This window comes from Notolepis coatsorum, assembly GCF_963971535.1.
Source record: "Notolepis coatsorum genome assembly, chromosome: 1".
Classification (NCBI taxonomy): Eukaryota; Metazoa; Chordata; class Actinopteri; order Aulopiformes; family Paralepididae; genus Notolepis; species Notolepis coatsorum.
Genome location: NC_140165.1, coordinates 293,952,125 through 293,972,237, shown reverse-complemented (window position 1 = coordinate 293,972,237; position 20,113 = coordinate 293,952,125). Strand labels below are relative to the sequence as shown.

General features: G+C 45.7%; 1 protein-coding gene across 2 annotated transcripts in view; it reads right to left on the bottom strand.

Moving 5' to 3' along the window:
• Window positions 1-20,113, bottom strand: part of tiam1b (TIAM Rac1 associated GEF 1b) — a 100,905-nt gene that overhangs the window by 32,662 nt on the left and 48,130 nt on the right. For both annotated transcript variants that reach the window (XM_084328232.1, XM_084328231.1), the window contains exons 2-12: window positions 17,299-17,406; window positions 15,063-15,996; window positions 13,464-13,926; window positions 12,856-13,028; window positions 12,029-12,253; window positions 9,883-10,068; window positions 6,178-6,324; window positions 5,304-5,378; window positions 4,657-4,827; window positions 1,419-1,523; window positions 776-857 (exon numbers count right to left, since the gene is read on the bottom strand). In XM_084328232.1, the coding sequence (XP_084184358.1) occupies window positions 776-857; window positions 1,419-1,523; window positions 4,657-4,827; window positions 5,304-5,378; window positions 6,178-6,324; window positions 9,883-10,068; window positions 12,029-12,253; window positions 12,856-13,028; window positions 13,464-13,926; window positions 15,063-15,986 (2,551 nt within the window). In that variant the 5' untranslated portion in view covers window positions 15,987-15,996; window positions 17,299-17,406. The remainder of the gene's footprint in view (window positions 1-775; window positions 858-1,418; window positions 1,524-4,656; window positions 4,828-5,303; window positions 5,379-6,177; window positions 6,325-9,882; window positions 10,069-12,028; window positions 12,254-12,855; window positions 13,029-13,463; window positions 13,927-15,062; window positions 15,997-17,298; window positions 17,407-20,113) is intronic.

Genomic DNA, 20,113 nt, shown 5'->3' with positions numbered 1-20,113 from the left:
GACCCATTGTAAAACAAAATATAAATCGCGGAGGGGGGTTCAGAGGCTGAGTGCTCTCTGTGTCGGTGTCCGTCGCGCAAAAACGAACTTATCATTGTACATTTTGATCTATGTACATGTATGATGTTACCTCGAATATGTAAAGCCGCGGGCACCGACACGATTTACACCAATCATTGTTTAAGAAGCACAGTGAGGTTACCGGTTGTTATTTGATTGATTGATTGAACATTTTATTAACAGATTGCAGAATGGGTACAATACAGTACAGCTCAATACACACAGTTGTTAAGGGGATGCAGACCAGAGAAAGACTTTCGTCTTGTTTACATCAGGGTCCCCCATTTTCAATACATCATAACATATATAACATACATGACATACAGATAGACAGTACTGTTACATCTAGACATTTATGACATACCAGATTTACAAATACAAATAAATAGGCCGAAAAATGACAACGTTTAGAATATTCCAGTACAGGGCGTTTATCACAGAATCTTTTTTATTTTCCTTGAAAACGAGGGCTTTTCAAAATGCTATAAAACGGAAATGAACCGATAAAAAAACAATCCGCTTCGACAATGTTGACTGGAAAATGAGTCATTGATAAGCAACATTGAAGTTAGCCATAATTTAAAACATAGATTAGGCGTTATTAACGCTAACATTGAAGTGGATGCTGGGCATTCAAGCACTAAATCGTGCGCCCACTGCTGGCGCTGAAAGTGTTAATACAGAAAGCTAAATGAAACATGAAAATGGCTCATACCGTATCCAATCATGCAGGATTCATCACGGTCAAACTGGATAACTTTTGTGATTTTGGAGCAGACCTCAATTTCTTTGTAAAGCTGCAAAGAAAAAAACAACATTAATTTATTATTAAAAATCAAACTTTAACAACAGCTTTAACTTGTTCATATTCTGGTGGGTGCGTTACCAGCAAAGGAAAGGGAGCAAGTATATTCTGTATATTCCGTATTCAAGGACAATGTATAGGATACTTACAGGATAGGTATTATGATAAACCTCTAAATACTCTATGCAGGATAGTGACCTGTCTAATGAAAAATAATACAAATCTAGATTCATTACAGGTGTTTGCCTGGTAGGGGGGCTGCTTTGATGAAGACGCTGGTAAATAAACCAAGCCATCCCTCTGCGGAAAACATATGGAAGTGAATGGACAAAAATACAAGCCTGTTAATAATTCATAACGTGACGCTTCACGCCATCATCTGGGATTTACAGCCCACGGTGCTCTCGCTCTCGTGATTCCTCACACATGTTTTGCAATGTGGCTCCCATATCAAATCCACCTGGGGAGATTATTACACAAGGCCCCTACGTTTTTGGAGTGAGTGTTTATTATGCTGAAGAGTGAGAAGAGTGAGAGGGGAGATAAATCGTACCAAGTCGCACACGTCCTCTTCTGGCTTAGGGATGTAGAATTGCACTTGGTTGTCGATGAGGAACTTGAGCCGAAGATAGAGTTTGGTGGGGTCCAAGTGGTGGGCCTATGGGGGGTGGAGGAGATGAAACGGGTTATTAACTTGAAAGCATCTTTACAGTCATTTTATTAACTTAAGTAAACGTGTTTCAGATGGCGACACAAACCGGGATAATCCGCCTGATTCGTCGTCATCTTCTCGGATCACAACGAATGACGAGCAGATGACTAATTCATCCCCATATGTTTCATTTAAAAAAACATTCTGCCTGTTGTTTTGACTACGTCGGTTCTTGAAGCAGAACCACATTTTAATAGCAGAGTTTTTAACGTGGAAGTGAGGGGGGCACTTCGGCATTCTGTACGGGGGGTACGGGAGGGGTTACAGAATGCCGAAGTGCCCCCCTCTCTTCCACATTAAAAACTCTGCTATAAAATGTGGTTCTGTTTCACTGTATCAAAAGTCCAAGTGAAAAAGGCAGATGTTCTCACGCCCTATAGAACGGTCTCTTCAACGTTAGAACCTTCCAGAGCAGGGGTTCTCAATTTTTTTTTTATACCATGACCATTTTATTTAGGAGTTTTTTGGGCGACATCACGTAATTTCAACATGGAATTAAGGAATATCAAAATAAAAGCACACGTTGTTGAACTTGATCATGCATATTTATTAGAAAATTGTATTACAGCACTATGTTATCAATAACATGCGGCACGGTGGTGTAGTGGTTAACACTGTCGCCTCACAGCTAGAAGGTCCAGGGTTCGATTCCCGCTTGGGGACCAGGTTTCCGTGTTGCCAGGTACCCAGGTACCAACACCGACGCCCCTATCTGCTCCCGGTTGCCCTTGACGACGGGATGGGTCAAGTGCAGAGACTCAATCGCATCGGCGACCCAACTAATTGCATGTGTGTGTGTGTTCCTGTGTGTGTGCCGCCCATCGCATGTGTGTGTCTGCTTGCATGCCGAATAAAGACTTCTCCAAAGTCCAGTTATTATAAAACGAGGCATATTTAGCCAAAATATGTTGCCAGAACATATATAAAAAAAGAAAAAAAATATCGATATATATATTTTAAATTTTTTACTTGCCAATGTGCGACCCCACTTTCACCTACCCACGACCCCACTTTGGGTCGCGACCCGTAGTTTGAGAACCGCTGTTCCAGAGTAACTGACTCAACTAATTATGTCTCTCTGCCATTTCACACCTGGTTAATTAAGAAAACCTGACATTTCATGGACTATAATGCTGAAGTGCAATCACACTATTCTAAGCTTGAAAGGGCAGACACAGTAGAAGGACCATTATATCCATTATGCTCGCTTGTAATCAGGCCAGTAATGGACCACATGGCGATTCTCCCTTTCAAAATGTAATTTTTTAACCCTTTCACTACCACACTACCAAAGGGTTAACCCTTTCACAACCACACTGCAGAAGGTTAACCCTTTCACTACCACACTACAGACGGTTAACCGTAGTGTGGTAGTGAAAGGGTTAAGGGAATGTTCAGTAGAAGCATGTTCTATTCATCACTGGCCAGCGCCCCTTAAATATTTTCTCCCCAGTGTTTTTTTGGTTTATTTGGGAGAAATTGTTAGCAACACTGGTGCAGGTAAATGGGTGTATGACAAAAATAGCGCCTTCAAAAAGTATTTTATTACCGATTCTTGCTATTCGTTGAGCTTATAAATGGAATGGTTTAAATGCAATATCAAGAGAAATGATTCCATACCTCATTGACTTAGATTTAAATTGACACTAAGATTTAGGTACCAATTTCTCAGAAACCAAAACACAGTACATCCTCCTCCCCCCAATGTCCTATATGAGGGAGCTTGGTATGTGTATGTATCATATAATGTGTTTATGTATAGTATATATATATATATATATATATATATATATATATATATATATATATATATATATATATATATATATATAGTATAGTATATATATATATATTATGTGTATGCATGTATATATATAATATATATTGTAATAGCCAATTTAATTTCTCTTACCCTTTCTTTCAATTTACGCTTAGTCATCTTAAATGACAGTATTCTCTAGTCTCCAGGCCTAGTCAACAAATCACTTCCTGGCATTTCTGCAAGGTAATGGTAAAGCAATGATGACATTGCTTATTCCCATCATGTCTGCATGTTTTGGGTAAGGGGACGATGACATTGCTTATTCCTGTCATGTCTGCAGGTTTTGGGTAAGGGGACAATGACATTGCTTAGAAACATCCTGCTCCATGTTGGTATTTGTTTCATCCCACTCCATTTGTCAAAAGGTGAAGGCCATTCTGTTCGGTTAAGTTGTGCACCCGGCATATGTACATGGGAGAAATGGGGTATACAACGTGTTGTATTGTGATCTGTGGGCAGCATGTCCCTGGACAGACTACCTATGTGTACTCTGTGTTAGGGATGTGCTCTTTACTGCAGTAAATTTTTTTTTATTTTTTTATCTACTTTTTCTCCCATTTTCTATTTTTCTCCCATCCCAATTTCGTATCGTCCAATTCTACCCTTCCCTGTCTCGAACTCTGTTAGGCCATGCCTCCCACAAGCCGGCTGCAATGTGGACTAAGCCTTACATCACGTGTCCCCTCCGGTACTCAAGGAAGCAGCAGTCGCATCTTTTCACCTGCACAGCGCGATCTCTCAGCGTCGTGGGTCTGCGTTTTTGGAGGGCACGCCGCCCCCGTCGCTTCCTGATTCTGCTGTGCAGGCGCACCAACCGACCTGTAGGAGTCGCTGTCCACAACGTCCGATCCCCACCCATCAGCTTCCCACCCCCTAATACTACCAATTGTATTAGTATGAACGACCAGCCAAGCTGATAGCAATGCGGAGAGCTGGGCTCGAACCCAGCGTCTCCTGCATTTGTGGTGAGCGCCTTGCCCACTGCACCACCTAGCCGCCCTGCAGTAAACATTTAATAAACTATACTTTTACTTAAGACTATCAGCCTCAGTTTTTAGTCTTTATTCCAGCGCTCTCTGAATTTTAACCACTACAATATATATGTATAGTATATATGTGTATATGTCACTAGGATAGGGTTCTAAATATCCCGAATCTTCCCATAAACATCTCTTTGGAGCAGGTAATGTCAGTTATAAATGATTTCTGTGGAGTGAAATGGACGCTGTGGGTCAGATCAGTAGCCAGGTCCGTTACCTTGCAGATGGTTTCCAGGACGTAGAGCGTGGACTCCCCTGGCTGGATGGTGGTCAGTATAGGCTGGTCATTTGGCAGACAGACCCAGGAAGGAGTGAGGCGGCCGGGGACCCAGATCTCAGAGTCGGCGTTGTGCTGTGGAATGCTTTTCACTGTTCCATCGTCACTTATCTTTAACAAAAAGGAAATTAGATTTCAGGCTGTTATCTCGGGGGTAGAAGATTCAATCATCGGCGTTATTCAATTTTACAAAAAGAAAAGCATGTATAGGTCAGTTTTATATTAAAATGATTATCCTATGACGTATTACATCATATGAATGAGTGAATGATAATTCTACCAGCATACTTATATAATTTCACCACTGCTATCATCAAAGTACCCATGTCCTACTCAGATACTGTAGCTCCTGACTGCACTTTTACATAAAGGAGAAAGAAAGAACACTAGCAAATACCTCCAGCATATCCAACCACTACCACGGCAATAACCTCAGAGCCTCCGCTACAAAGTCAGGACACAAGGTGGTCCAATATTTCACTGACATCGACGTTGGCCAAATATGTTTTTAAGTACTATCTGTGCTTTGACTCGCCCCTAAGTATCAACTCACTGCCAAACTCTGAGAATGAATGATGGCCATTTACCGTGGTTTCCTTGGCAGGGTCCATGTATTCGCCATCCAGGGGCTTTTTCACTGGCTCCTCTCCATCAGCAAAGACCTATGTGAGAACAGAACGGCATTCAGTATGGAAATGTAAACGCAGAGGGGGGAGAGGCTAACGGAGAACAGAGGAATATGCATTAAAAAGGAGAATGTTTCTCCTGCGCTTGAGGGGTTTCCATTAATTTCTTTTGAAACTTAGAAGGATACGTCGTCCGTTCCCAGAGGCTCGTCTCAGTCCGTCCGAAAAGCACTCGCACTCTTGTTTTGGTTTTTGAGATATTGGAAATAGAAAGTATTAGCATTCGTCAGCCACGCTAGTAGAGGTTAATGGAGTGTGAAGCGTGTCTGTATAGATAGCTAGTGTTGTGAAACAGTTAACCCTTTCACTGCCACACGACAGCCGGTTAACCCTTTCACTGTAACAATACAGGTTAGCCCTTTACTATCACACAACCGACGGCGATGCTCCATCATTAGCATCCGCGGAGCTAATGATGCTAATGATGGAGCATCGCCGTCGGTTGTGTTATAGTAAAGGGTTAACCTTCTGTCGTGTGGCAGTGAAAGGGTTAAGAGGCTTTTTGAAAGATGCAAACTTGTGATTCTGTTTTAGACATGCTTCATATCCCATTGGCTTCCACTAGCATTGCTAAGAACACCCAACGGTGTGACAGTGCTTTTCAGGGTTGGACTCAAATACCTTCCCCCAATTCATAACAACTCGGATGTCGATACAAAACAAAAATCAGGCTTCTTAAGAATAGTGCGAAAGCCACAAAGCTCTAATCTAACAGTTCTAATAACAAGTCCAAAATGTGTCAGTTATGTGCATCTGTGATGAGAGTAGAGCCGACCTGGTTGATACTGGGGTGGGCTTTGGTCTTCTTCTTGGAGTTGGTGTCCAGCACCCAGAGGGAGGAGAACCTGCTCTTGCGCTTGCTGGAGGAGCGCGACATGGCCTGTGTACGTCGCCTCACCCCGCTCTCGGTGCGCGCCGCCACCTGTAGAGAACATTCCCACAGCGTTAGACACTATACTTAGTATCTCAGGACACTATACTTATGACTGTTCCTAGAGTTCGGACTGAATTAGGAAGGAAGTGGTGTTTTCTGCACCATCTGTATGGAATGAACTTAAACTCCAGAATCAAATCACTGTTAATGAACTTAAACTTCAGGATCTAGCCACTCTTAATGCATTTAAAGGCATGGTGAAAGCTATAGACACTGACTCTATTGATGTTTGTAATTGTTTTAATTGAAATAGGATCACATGGATTCCCTGCACTTTTATTGTAAAGTACTTTTGAGCTGATCCGTTTTTTATGTGTGTGTGTGTGTGTGTGTGTGTGTGTGTGTGTGTGTGTGTGTGTGTGTGTGTGTGTGTGCGTGTGTGCGTGTGTGTGTGTGTGTGTGTGTGTGTTCTGTATGAAACTAATGTATTGCTGCCATTCTTGGCCAGGTCGCTCTTGGAAAAGAGATTTTAATCTCAATGGGTCTTAACCTGGTTAAATAAAGATTAATGAATGAGTAGAAATGAGACACAAGCAGGACACACGCAGGACATAGTGACACGTTGCTTCATGTAAAACTACAGAGGCCTCCTGTGTTTATAGTCATTATTATCCTCAACATGTTTCCCATATGTGCGCCGAATATAGAGTAAAATATGGATGTTGCACTGGTATGATCAGAGTCAAGAGTCAAGAGTAACTTTATTGTCCCATCAGCTGGGACATTTGTCTTGGGCTTACACCCACACTACAGCCACAGACGCATACATACAGACATGACACAACACAACTGACTCCAAACAGAGGAGATACACAATATAAAAATTATGAATTGAACCCTTGCGCTGAAGAACCATATATGTCCATTTTGAAATTCCATTTCTGATATCACCAGAAAGTACTCGGAGTAGAACCTCTACTTGTCTTTAACTATGAATGTACACAATACTCTTATACCATCAATACCATCTTTAGATAACAAAGTTTGAAGACGTTGTTCCTCTGAAAACGTCAAACGGACTCACATGGTTCTTGGTCCCAGGTACTTGTTGGGATAAAGAGGTGTTGTGTTACGCGCTGCATGTAGGAGGGCCAGCCATTAGTGGGTGAGGATGAATGAGATGTCTTTGAAGGCCAATGAATACGGGAGAAGGTGGGATAATAAGGTGGGATAATGAAAGACTGACAGAGACCTCTTTCCACATCAAGTAATATGTTCTAAACCAAACCTGAGCCCTGCAGGCTATACTGCTGATATACATGGTGGAGAGAGAGAGAGAGAAAGAAAGAGAGAGAGAAAGAGAGAAAGAGAGAGAGAGAGAGAAACAGAGGAGAGAACGAGAGAGAGGAGAGAGAACGAGAGAGGAGAGAGAACGAGAGATTCCTGAATTCCCCCAATGGGATCAATAAAGGAATATATTATCTTAGATAGAGATAAAGATAGAGATAAAGAGACAGAGATAAAGAGACAGAGAGATAAAGAGAGATAGAGAGAGAGGGAATTTCAGAGAGAACGTGAGATGCAGTCAAACAGAGAAAGGGAGACTTTAAAGGAGAGGAAAAAGACAGACAGAGATTGAGAGAAAGAGGGGAAAGAGAAAAAGGGAGAGAGAGAAAGAGATATGGTGAGATGCGGACAGAGAGAGATGAAGCAGAAAGACTGTAAGAGAGGAGAAAAAGAGACACAAACAGAGAGATTGAGAGAGAGAGAGAGAGAGAGATTCAGGTTGAGCACAGCAAGCAGAGCCGATAAAGAGAGAGAATTCATGGCAAAGATCTCTTTTGTTAATCATCGCTTCCTGCTGTCTGGGTGCTAGAACACCCACCTGCTCTGCAGCACAGCGTAGGTGGTGAGAAAAAGGACCATATTGATCCGCCAACACTGCACTCCAAATCAAACAAATGTTACCCTGTGGAGGAGGCCAGCTCCACAAACAGACTCCAGGCTGCGCTACAACGTGGCCCTGGGCCTCCAGAATCTATCTATCTTTTCATGTTTTGGGGGGGTGGGTGTCCTGGGGTTGGGGTGGGGGGGTCTTGGGTGGGGAGGGTGATTGAGCTGGGGCAGTGGGGGGTGGTGGGATGGGGGAGGGCGGGAGTGTTTGTTTACATTTTCTGTTCATTGTCTTTGAAGAATGTTTTTTTTTTTTATTATCTTTTTCCCCCTCCTTCTTTTTTCGATTTTTCTCCCATCCCACTGTTAGTCGTTATGCCAATTCCCAACCTCTTCCTGGTTGTTGCGCACTTTCCCCTACTGTTGGTCCGAGAGGCCGGAGACTGTCAAATGCTTTCCTCCGACGCATGTGCAGCCAGCCGGCAGCCAGCCTGGCCGCACAGATTCTCACTGGGAGAGTGTAACGTGTGGGAGGCCGCACTACCTCTCACCAGATCCTACCTTCGCTGAGCAGGCGCCCCGACCGAACTGTAGGGGTCACTGTCCACAACGCCCAGGACCCACCCACGGCTCCCCTCCCCCTAACTCAGCCAAACGAGTTAGTATAGCGATCAGCCCGAGCCAAGGCAATGCTGACTCTCCGGGAGTCGAGACCACAGCCTCTTGCATTGGTGACAAGCACAATCTCCGCTACGCCACCTGACCGCCTGTATTTGAAGAATGTTAAACGTCAATAAACAAATGTATAATTTTTTTTTTTATATATAATCTTTGTGAGAATACCAGGTACACTGAGGAGAGTTGTTACAATATCATAGCTTGCATCCTCACCTACTGTACCGTCCCACCATCAGAAATCTGTTCAATGAATCTCTATGGAACTAAACTCCAGATAACAAAATGTGTGATTGATCCTGAGATTGATCCTTCTTCACTGAAGTCTCCTCACGCACCGAGCTGGACTCAGTGGCTAAGAGAGGTGATGCAGCACCTTTCAATTTGAACAATTTGAGATTCAGAATCCGGGTATTAAGAGTATATAAGAGAGAAGCTGGATATTAAAAATTTAAAGTTACATTTATTTTATGTTGTGATTATTAATATATGTGTGGTCTATCACAGATGAAGCCACATGGGCCTTGTCATCAACTGCCTATTTGTGTTTGTAAAAAAAAAAAAAAAAAAAAAAAATTGTGTTCGGCCGCCATCTTGGTCCTTATCAATGTCTAAAACTTTGACTTTAATCTGCACCGTTGATCTCTGGCTCAAACTTCAAATTGACCAGTCTCAAACCCGCCCTCTTTTTTTTAACTTCCAAAACTGTTGCTTCCCTTTTCTTGGAGGATCAAGAAAAGAAGGCGGGGTTTGAGATAGATCAATTGCATAAGAAATGCAGTGGTTAAGGACAGAAAGAAAGAAAGACACACACACACACACACACACACACATGATTACAAAAACCCCTCATGCTTATTTTGAGAGCAAATCCAAATTAGGAGTCAAAATACAAAACAATACCTCAGAATCCATTTAAAAGATGGCGCGTGTAAACGGCTTAGCATAATAAAAAGAAAAAAAAAGGGAATGCAAAAATAGTGTCCGTGTAATAGAAACGAGGACATCTGTGAACACGACCGGGGGGTTTATAGTTACCAGCGCGTGGAAGGAGGAGACGGAGAATATGCCCAGGCGGCCCATGGCCAGCTTGGTGGGCCGCGAGGCGAAGGCCAGCAGCCGCTTGGGGTTGGGCAGCTCTCCACCCTGCAGGCTGGCCAGGTAACACCTGAACCGGAACAGATCCATGTGAAACTGCTCCAGGTTCTGCTCCCACAAGAAGATCTGTTGGAGGGGGACACACGCACACAGCGACACGTCCAGTTCACCAGTCATTCAAGACCACGCAGGAGCAGGTTGTTAAAAGCTGATATCACGGGATCAGGTGAGTGCGTCTCTCTCTCTCTCCCTCCCTCTCTCTCTCTCTCTGCCTCTCTCTCTGACAGACAATACCCTTTTGTTTTGTGACCTTCTGGTCAAGATCTGTTCTCAGAAGCTCCATCTCCAGCATCATGCCTCGAGTGCTGCTGACCTGCACTCTGTGCCTAATGGTTTGGTGTTTACAGCCAGGGGCAGCAGAGCGGGACATTGTGTTTATTCATTGGGGCGTCCCCCCCCCCCCCCCCCCCCTCCCGCCTCCCCTCCCAGTCACGGTTCTGCCCTGGTCTCTTGGACGAGGCGGCCTGCAGAGGCTAGCCAGGCGGAGGGCTCTGCATCACTGCCAAGTAGCCCAGAGACGACAAAGAAACAATACTGCGCATTCCACTGGCAGACAGGGGATGGGAGCGTTTGGGATTTTCTAAAGGAGCAGAGCCTATACTTCCATTCAGCGCCGCACAATAATGAAACCCGACACCGGCAAAACGGACCGCCCCAGCAGAACCGCCGGGAACAAAAGCATTTGATCTCCCTTTTATGAAAAGCCCTATTAAAAAAAACAATATGAGCGTTGCAATTAATTGAGCGATTACCAAGCTGGTGTACCGCTGGCAACCGCGTGATGGTTCCACAAAGACAAACGAGCGAACCTGAGGCGCTCACTGATAATAGCGGCCTCTGGCGGGCGACGGCTACAGGAGCACCAGTGAGACTCCGCTCTGCTCCCGGTTGTCCTTCATCTTCACTTTTAAAACGATCCTGAACAATCACCTCTCCCCCCCGATTGCCACCACATCTACCTCACCTGCAATACTTTCCGCCAATGTGCAATAATTCTTTTCTACTGTGATGATTTTGCAATTCTTTTTTTAAACCTTTTTAATGTTCCTGTGAATAAGTGCATACTGTATGTAGCAGAGGATATGAGTGGGTACATGAATGTGTGGTGTGTATGGGTACAACAAATGTATGTATGGTAGTGTGTCTAGAGGTACATCAGGGATGTGTTGTGTGGTAGAGTGGGTATGCAGGTATCGTTATTTTAGGTGCTGCACGAACCAATCTCGTTGTACTGTATTGTGCAATGACAATAAAGCTTTCTACTACTTCTACTTTTAAAACGATCCCGAATTCATAATGGCCATGTATGGTTTTTGGGCACCTATTTTCACACCCAAGTTCAACATGTAGAAGGAAAATAAACTGCATGGAACCATCACTTTATTCCAATATTTACAAACATTACCAATGTTGGTTGGTAAATGGTAACATTTACAGCCTCAAATTTCATGTGAATAAGCGGCCACGTTACTTCTTACGGTCCTAGTATTACGATGATTTCCTCCTATCCCATGTTTTGGCTCCGGGGTGCTGGGGCTACCATTTTGTTTACATTTGGACTGCAGAGTGGGACCTTTAAGCTAGCGGCATGAGAACCAGCCAGTAGATGTCTTTCTTAAAATACCCCACCTACATGTTTTTTTTTTTTTACAAAACTGAATTTCAAACAGAAAAGCCAGAGCCCACTCCTAGAACAGACTGCCAACACACCAGAGTCCTTGCCATAATGCTGGTTGCTGATGAGCGCTTGGAACGAAACGTGGGGGCGGGGGGCGGGAGGATGGGGATACAGTAGTCTGCTACTGCAAAGAACGCTGGGCCTGCACACAAAACTCCGACTAGGAGCGGCGAGGCCAGTTCTCCTCTCGACACGTAGTGAAGTTCACACGGTCATGTGACCCGACCACGGAGTGTAGATCGTGTTCTCTGGAGTTCTATATGTACGAGCTCTGGACTCCCGACGGGCCACCCCAGGGGAAGGAGGGAGACGGAGGGGGAGAGAAAATTAACCATCAGTACTCAGTACCTGATCCAGGATGGTCTTCCTCTTCTTGGTGTCCGTGACGGCGGCCAGCTGCATGTCGCCCATCTTCTTCATCTTCTCGTCCATGTCGATCTTCTGCTCCAGCTTCTTGATCTCCGCGCGGAGCAGCCGGACCGTGTCGTCGCGGTGGTGCTGGCGGGCCACGGTGGTGGCGCAGGCCGAGTGCACCGCCGTGATCCAGTTCTCCAGCTCCGTCTGGCTGCTCGTCTGCAGGGGTGAGGGGGGGGGGGGTCAGGGTTCAGAGGTTAACGGTCGACAGGCGAGAGGGGTCTCGACCACTCAATAAAAAAAGAGGGCCCTGGCTTGCAGACGCTTCCGCGTTTCCCCAAAAAACAGCTGGCTTTCGTCTGCTTTGTGGAGGCGTTTTATTGAGTGGTTTTCTTCTTCTTCTTTTTTTTACCACAAGCTACAGTAAACAAATCAGGACCCGGTTCAACAGAGTCCGTAAAAGGAAGTACCAGGATAGAAAGTATAAGGCAACTTCATGTTTTACAAGGTAATGAAATGTAACGACCCATGTGAAGAGGAACTGGAGTAAAACTATAGGATTCCTGTTTGTTTTTCCACTCCACCAATTACTATAGTATAGTCTAGAGAACACTATAGAAACATGTAAAATCCATAGGAACACTACAGCAATTCACAGCACATTCCTATAATATTCCACTACAGAAACACTACAGTGAATCACAACAATATTTCTGTGGTAAATCTCTACTTCCAGTACTCCAGTAATACCATCGTTAATCGTTAACTACGGTTAATTTCCGTATTGGGTAAGTAAGGTGGGAAGTGAGACATTATCTTACCTGGAAGAGAAAAGCGTCTCCCAGGGAGTTGCTGAGACAGAAGACAAAGTCCTTTTTGGGATGTTCGGGGACGGCCTGGACGATGCTGTTCTCTGCCCAGATGGCGTGCTTTGGAATACTGTTGTGGTCGATCACCGAACGGCCATCAGTCTCATAGAAGAACAGCGTGCAACCTGGCAAACCAAAACCAAACCGGTATTTATTGTTAAAAGAAAATAATTATGTTCAATTCAGCAAGTGCTTGTTTGCTCCCATCTCTCATAAAATTATGAGATTGAAAAATATATGGAGAAAAAAAAAGTTTATTTTATTGATCGATTTAATTCTGCTCTCCAGTGGCCGACGCCAAGAAGTGCAGCGTGGCTGAATTCACAAGGACGGATGTATCACTTCCTGAGAACTGACTCGATTTCAGGCTTCTGTCGAGTGGCAACAGAATCATCACTGAAGCTTGTATTAGGCCCGAATTAAAAGAATGTATTTTAAAATGAAATTTCCTAGAAAAACAAACACCACCACAAGAAATAAAAGCAGGATGTCATGATGCTATGATTATGGCGGAAAGTGAGAAATGTAAACACCATGGAGAGATTCAGGGCAGGACGAACCTTTCAAGGAAACCCAGTAACTCTTCCACTTGCGGCGAGTGGCCGACTCCACCTTCTTGTTCTTCTTGTGAACCAGGAAGTTCTTGACGGCGAGCCTGCCGGCCTTGCGGACGGTCCCCTGGGCGACGTTGAGCAGCGGGTCCGACTGGTAGGCGGAGCTCAGGGTGCTCTGCTCGTCGCTCAGGGCCGAGCCCGCCTCCTCCAGGCTCTCCGTCTGGCAGGAGCTCATCTCCAGCTCCTGGCGGAAGTTCTCGTAGACGCCCTGGACGCACTCGCTGACGCTGACGCCGCCCCCGCTGCTGCTGCCGCTGTCGCTCTCGGCGAACATGCTCCTGCCGGCCGCCGAGCACACTGAGAAGGACGCCGACATGGTCTTGTAGCGCCGGGACTGGTGCTCCGCCTCCGCCGTCACCCCGTCGATGCCGCTGTCCTCGTACTCGCTGCCCTCGCCCGCCGTGACATCCTGCGTGGCCGCGGCCGGGACACAAAGACAGGGGTGAAACAGGCAAACGCGGCCGGGACACAAAGACGGGTGAAACAGGCAACAAGACCGAAGGCCTCAACGTCACAACAAGATGAAAACAACAAACGGATAATAACGCCCCCTACCTTGAGTAAAGACCACACCGCCTCTGTAGCTGAAGAGGAGACGGCCATGCTGGTAAAGTAAACATGTTTTCAACACTGGGCCTACTGTAGCCTACGCACCGTGTCCATTAGGTTGTCTAATCTGGGTGGTTCTGCTTACAATTAATTATTCACAGCAGAGTGATTACCCTGACGCGAGGACAGCCTGCCCTTCCCGTGGCACCGAGGGGTATGCCCTCTCTTGCAGGCTCGGGGCAGGGGGCGCCTGGGAGAGGAAGGAGGTTACACCAAGCCCCGGTATCTCCGTCAGGGGGTCACATGACCGAATCATGCGCTCCACAGCTCCATTCAGCCGACGGTGCCCCACAGTGACAGGGCCACCGTACACATTTTACTGTTACTCTTTTCCACAGGCCTCCGCTCATTATCATAACAAAAGGGTGAGGCATTTCAAACAGGGAGTGACTTTAAGCCCCCCCCCCCCCCCCCCCTCTGTCTCCCTCCCAAGAAAAACAACAGATCCACCAGGAAACAGAACATTGCTCCCCTGGCACAAGGAGCATGCTTTTCTTTTGCTACGTTTAATCTGTTTCTGGAGCTTATTATCTGGGCTGAGAATGCAGCGCTAGAACTAGCTCAGGCACAGTAGGGGGGTGGGGGGGGGGCAGGTCTTTGGAGATGGTCTTATTGAAGTGGATGTCGCTAGAGTGCATTAGGATTCCGGGCAGCTTTTCGTACCCTCTGCCCAATAAAAATGTTGCTGCTGATGCAGACCACAAAGCAGCCGTGACGTACGCTCGGCGCATTTCAAACCTCGGGAGAATACCGAGCAGGCGTAACATGGATGTGTCTACAATGTTCGTTTTAAAGCCTGTGGGAGTAAATAGGCTCAAACAAAACACCAAACCCCTGATGTGATTTAGGTGAGACGGGGGCCACCTGATTACAGTCAAAGTGGTGCGGTTAAAAAAAAACGAATTGGAGTGTGAAGTGAGTGACTATTCCTCCTACCTGAATAGTCTGTGCCCGTCTGCCCTGCATACTGGTGCACATGGTAGCTTGGTGATTGGTCAGGCCCTCAGACAGGCAGTGGGAGCGCCGGCAGGGGAGTGTGTATGCACTGTAGGTGTTGCCGCCGTCCTCCTCCGAGGGCGAGAGCATCTTGTCGTCCGTGCCCTCTCTGGCGGCCCGGTTGGCGTCGTGCCATTTGGCGTAGCGGCCGTGCGGTTGCCTTCGCGGGGGGCTCTTCTGGCTGTAGATCTCGTCCAGGGAGTTGGCCCTGTCGACGGCGTCCAGCACCTCCAGACCCTGGGGGCTGGACTGTAGCAGGCCGTCGACGAAGTCCCTCTCGTCCGCCGCATCGATGATCTCCTCGGTGCTGGTCAGGTGCTCCTGGCTGAGGTCGGACATGGAGAACTCCAGGCTGTCCTCTCGCCACATGTCGGCGGACTTGGACCTCTTCTTCTTGAAGCCGCCCGTCTCCCTGGGGCCGTCTCTGGTCTTCTGGAGGTAGGTCACCTTGCCGGTGTACACTCGGTCCTGCGCTCCCTGGCCGACGGGGCCCGCTAAAGTTCTATGCACGGCGTCCACGTGTACCGAGGGATTGGCCAGGTCATGGTGGAAGGACACGGGCCGCAGGTTCATGGCCATTCGGTCCACCCATATGGGGCTGCCAAAGTCAGAGAGGACATCAGTCTCGTTGAAGGGCTCCAGGCCGTTGTCGGCCAGCGATTGTGGGATGCTGGGCGTGCTGCTGGAGCGCGTGCTCGTCTCAGAGTTCCGGTGCTCTATCTTCCCGGACGAAGCGTGTCGAGAGCGTCTGGACTGCTGCTTGTTGGAGATGCGAAGAGAGCGGGACATGTGCTTCCGCGACAAATGGCCATGTTCGTTACCGTAGAGGGCATGGTCCCCGTTCTGGCTCTCAACATTTCCCATGATTCAGAGGCTGAAAGAGAGAAGAAGAGACACCTTACTAACCTCACAAATAACCTTGTGCAAATATACAAACACCACAAGAAGTGTGGAAAATGTATGAGGGGAAATACCCTAACTGAACATCAACTTAAAGACCTAACTGAACATCAACTTAAAGACCTAACTGAACATCAACTTAAAGACCTAACTGAACATTAACTTAAAGACCTAACTGAACATCAACTTAAAGACCTAACTGAACATCAACTTAAAGACCTACCTGAACATCAACGTAAAGACCTAACTGAACATCAACTTGAAGACCTAACTGAACATCAACTTAAAGACCTAACTGAACATCAACTTAAAGACCTAACTGAACATCAACTTAAAGACCTAACTGAACATCAACTTAAAGACCTAACTGAACATCAACTTAAAGACCTAACTGAACATCAACTTAAAGACCTAACTGAACATCAACTTGAAGACCTAACTGAACATCAACTTAAAGACCTAACTGAACATCAACTTAAAGACCTAACTGAACATCAACTTAAAGACCTAACTGAACATCAACTTGAAGACCTAACTGAACATCAACTTAAAGACCTAACTGAACATCAACTTAAATAACAAACTGAACATCAACTTAAAGACCTAACTGAACATCAACTTAAAGACCTAACTGAGCATCAACTTAAAGACCTAACTGAGCATCAACTTAAAGACCTAACTGAACATCAACTTGAAGACCTAACTGAACATCAACTTAAAGACCTAACTGAACATCAACTTAAAGGCCTAACTGAACATCAACTTAAAGACCTAACTGAACATCAACTTAAAGACCTAACTGAACATCAACTTAAGGACCTAACTGAACATCAACTTAAAGACCTAACTGAACATCAACTTAAATACCTAACTGAACTGAACATCAACTTAAAGACCTAACTGAACATCAACTTAAAGACCTAACTGAACATCAACTTGAAGACCTAACTGAACATCAACTTAAAGACCTAACTGAACATCAACTTAAAGACCTAACTGAACATCAACTTAAAGACCTAACTGAACATCAACTTAAAGACCTAACTGAACATCAACTTAAAGACCTAACTGAACATCAACTTAAAGACCTAACTGAACATCAACTTAAAGACCCAACTGAACATCAACTTAAGGACCTAACTGAACATCAAGTTAAAGAACAAACTGAACATCAACTTAAATACCTAACTGAGCATCAACTTAAAGACCTAACTGAACATCAACTTAAAGACCTAACTGAACATCAACTTAAAGACCTAAGTGAACATCAACTTACGGGCAGAGTAATACTAATTTAACTCCCATTGTGAATGTCATTGGTTGTGGTACGACCTGGTTCTTCAGACAGTATGGTCCTGGGGCTTCTGGCACTATCCACAAAGCTCTAAAAATAAAAAGAAGAAAAAAAAGGAAAAAGACGTTAGTGATGTTAGTGAGCACTTTTCCCCTGAAGTTTCCATCTCTTGACCTTTAATGACATTGTTCATTCTATGATAGATGATAAACAATGAAAGACAGATTGTTACAGATTGCAGTCTGCAGTAGGTTCTGTGCTGTAGCCTACCTTACTGATGTATAGTATGGTATGCCTGCCTCGGTTCTTACGATCTACTGAACTGAATAAGCACTGAAATCTTACAACGTGTACGCCGCCCCCCCCCCGGGCGAGGGACATGCGATAGCTGAAATATGCTTTCCTTCCTGTAAACAGCCGCCCTCGCCCGCAAACCTGTTTACCGTAAAGCGATATCAGCCCGAGTATCAATCCCTTCTTTACATCAGACCTAAATGAATTATCTCTCTGTGGGTAAAAGCCCCAGTGGAGTGTGGTCACCAGTGATGTTGCCTCAAAAAGTGCAGAAGTCAGTGAAACCACATAGTAATAACAGCCCCCTGGGAGTAAACTCACACCTGAGCTGAAACTCCACCTCTCTCGCTATCTGAATTGGATCGTCTTCACGCGTCGGAATGACATTTAAGTGTCCCGGTCACGTGAGCGAGGGTTCGAGGCCCGTCAGAGAGGATGGCTGTGAAGTGCCTGAGCGGTAAGCGGTAACCTTCGGTTATATAAGGAAAGCAGAGGAGTGGAGCTAATGTAACACAGGCCTGCTTTATGGACGGTGCTTCCTCCGATCACTGACACCCCCCCCACACCTCCACAAAAACAGACAGCTCTGATCAAGCCAGCTGGGCGAACAGTGACAGAGGAAGTGATCCACCCACGAGGAAGTCGGGTCAAGTGAGGTGGAGGCGAGGGAAGGACGAGGAGCAGCGCACCGTGACAGTGAACACAAAGCCTGAGTGAGCTGGAGTTATTTAGAGCTGAAGTGAACAACATCAACTCCTCTGTGTCGCCTTGCTGTTGTTGTTGTTGTTGTTGTTGTTGTTGTTGTTGTTGTTGTTGTTGTTCCTCATCCACTTCCTCCCACAAGTGAGGTTCACAACTTCACTCTTTATTGCACATTTGGGACCACTTCCGTCTGCCCTTGGGCCTTACAGACCCGTGCAACTCAACAAAAAAAATAAAAAGAACGTCCTGTTCCATGACGCCTGGGACAGTTAAAACAGATGGGACGGAGGATAACGCGACACAGTCACTGTTGTTCCTCCTTCTGGCGCGCTCTCCCCTCCTTTCAGGACAGACCCTTTGGGGGGCACTCAGTGGGTGTTCGCATGTAGACGGAGCAGACAAGTGGGAACCCAGCTCTGCCTCCGCCGCTGCCGCTGCATGCAGTCAAGCTTACCCTAAAGAGAGGCCTTGCATAAGCTGGAGCTGACCCGCTATTTCTGCTCCGTGTTTGCTCTCCTTCCCACCCACACTCATCAGTCATCATCAGCCCCTCGCAGGTTCTGCACGGGCTGGCTGCCAAAAGAACCTCAATTCTGAATTAAAGGCGCACTATGTAGTCGTGAAAGATGTGGGGGGAAATAACCCCCCCCCCCCCCTGCTCTCTCCTGCCCACGAGTGAATGAGCACATTTAGAAGCTAGGAGGCTGTTGTTGTTGATTACAGTGGCAGGCCGGGACCTGTGGTTTTGTTTACAAACACATTTACTATCCAAACTCCAAAGTATGTATCTTCTGAGGCTCAGGTTGGGTTCACGTGCCTCACAATGATTTAGTTTTTGATTTATGATCACAATAAGATAATAAAAGATATAACAATTATGTGTATGTAGCCTATGATTTAGTTCACTAATTGCACGCTCTGCAAATTATGATTATTATAATTTAACAGAGTTGACACAGTTGAAGGATAAAGGGGTTCAGAGACGGCAGTAATAATACAAATGCCACTGCACTCATCACAACACACTCTGCAAACCTTACGAAAGGCTGCCAGACAGAGACAGAACAGGAAAAGGATGCTTCCAGGCTTGTGTTTGTGCCCCCCCCCCCCTCTTTCATCCCCCATCTCCCCTGCTGGGACAATTGCCCTTTTTCTGCAGATTTCCAAAATGTGAGGGGAAACTGTCATGGTTGAATATGCCACCGCTGAGATAAGAACCACGTGTGCCGTGTGTTATAGGCCCCAACTACCACTCAGCAAGAGTCCTATATGAGGCTTTAAGAGACACGGTGAACGCAGATAAACACATCTCTAGTATGAGAAACTCTGGCTCTGACGGTTGATGTGGATTAAGTTAACGTTGAGTAAAGATAATAGCTTTAGAGTGTCGCAGCGCTGTGACACTCAGTGGGTCTGATATAGTGTAATATAGTATTCAAAAGAAGGGAGACTTCACAGATGACACAGTGTGTGCTACATGGGTCGAACCTCATTCATATGATGCTCGTTACCCCTCGTTTTAATGCTGCGAGATCATGTTCGAATTATGCTAAATAAATCATAAAAATTAAACGCTAGAGCCTCATTTACCCCCCCCCCCCCGACATCTCAATCAATAACCACAAAGAAAGATGTGGTGATGCCAATCCCATTAGACTATGTTTTGTTGCGTCTTCCACCCTCTCTCTCTTTAAGTTATACTCCTAACCTTAAATTGGGCTATTTTTAAAGCTGCAGTACTGGGGGTGCAGTGACTTTATTAATGAATGAAGAAGAGAGAAACGTGTCCCAGTGCATCAGA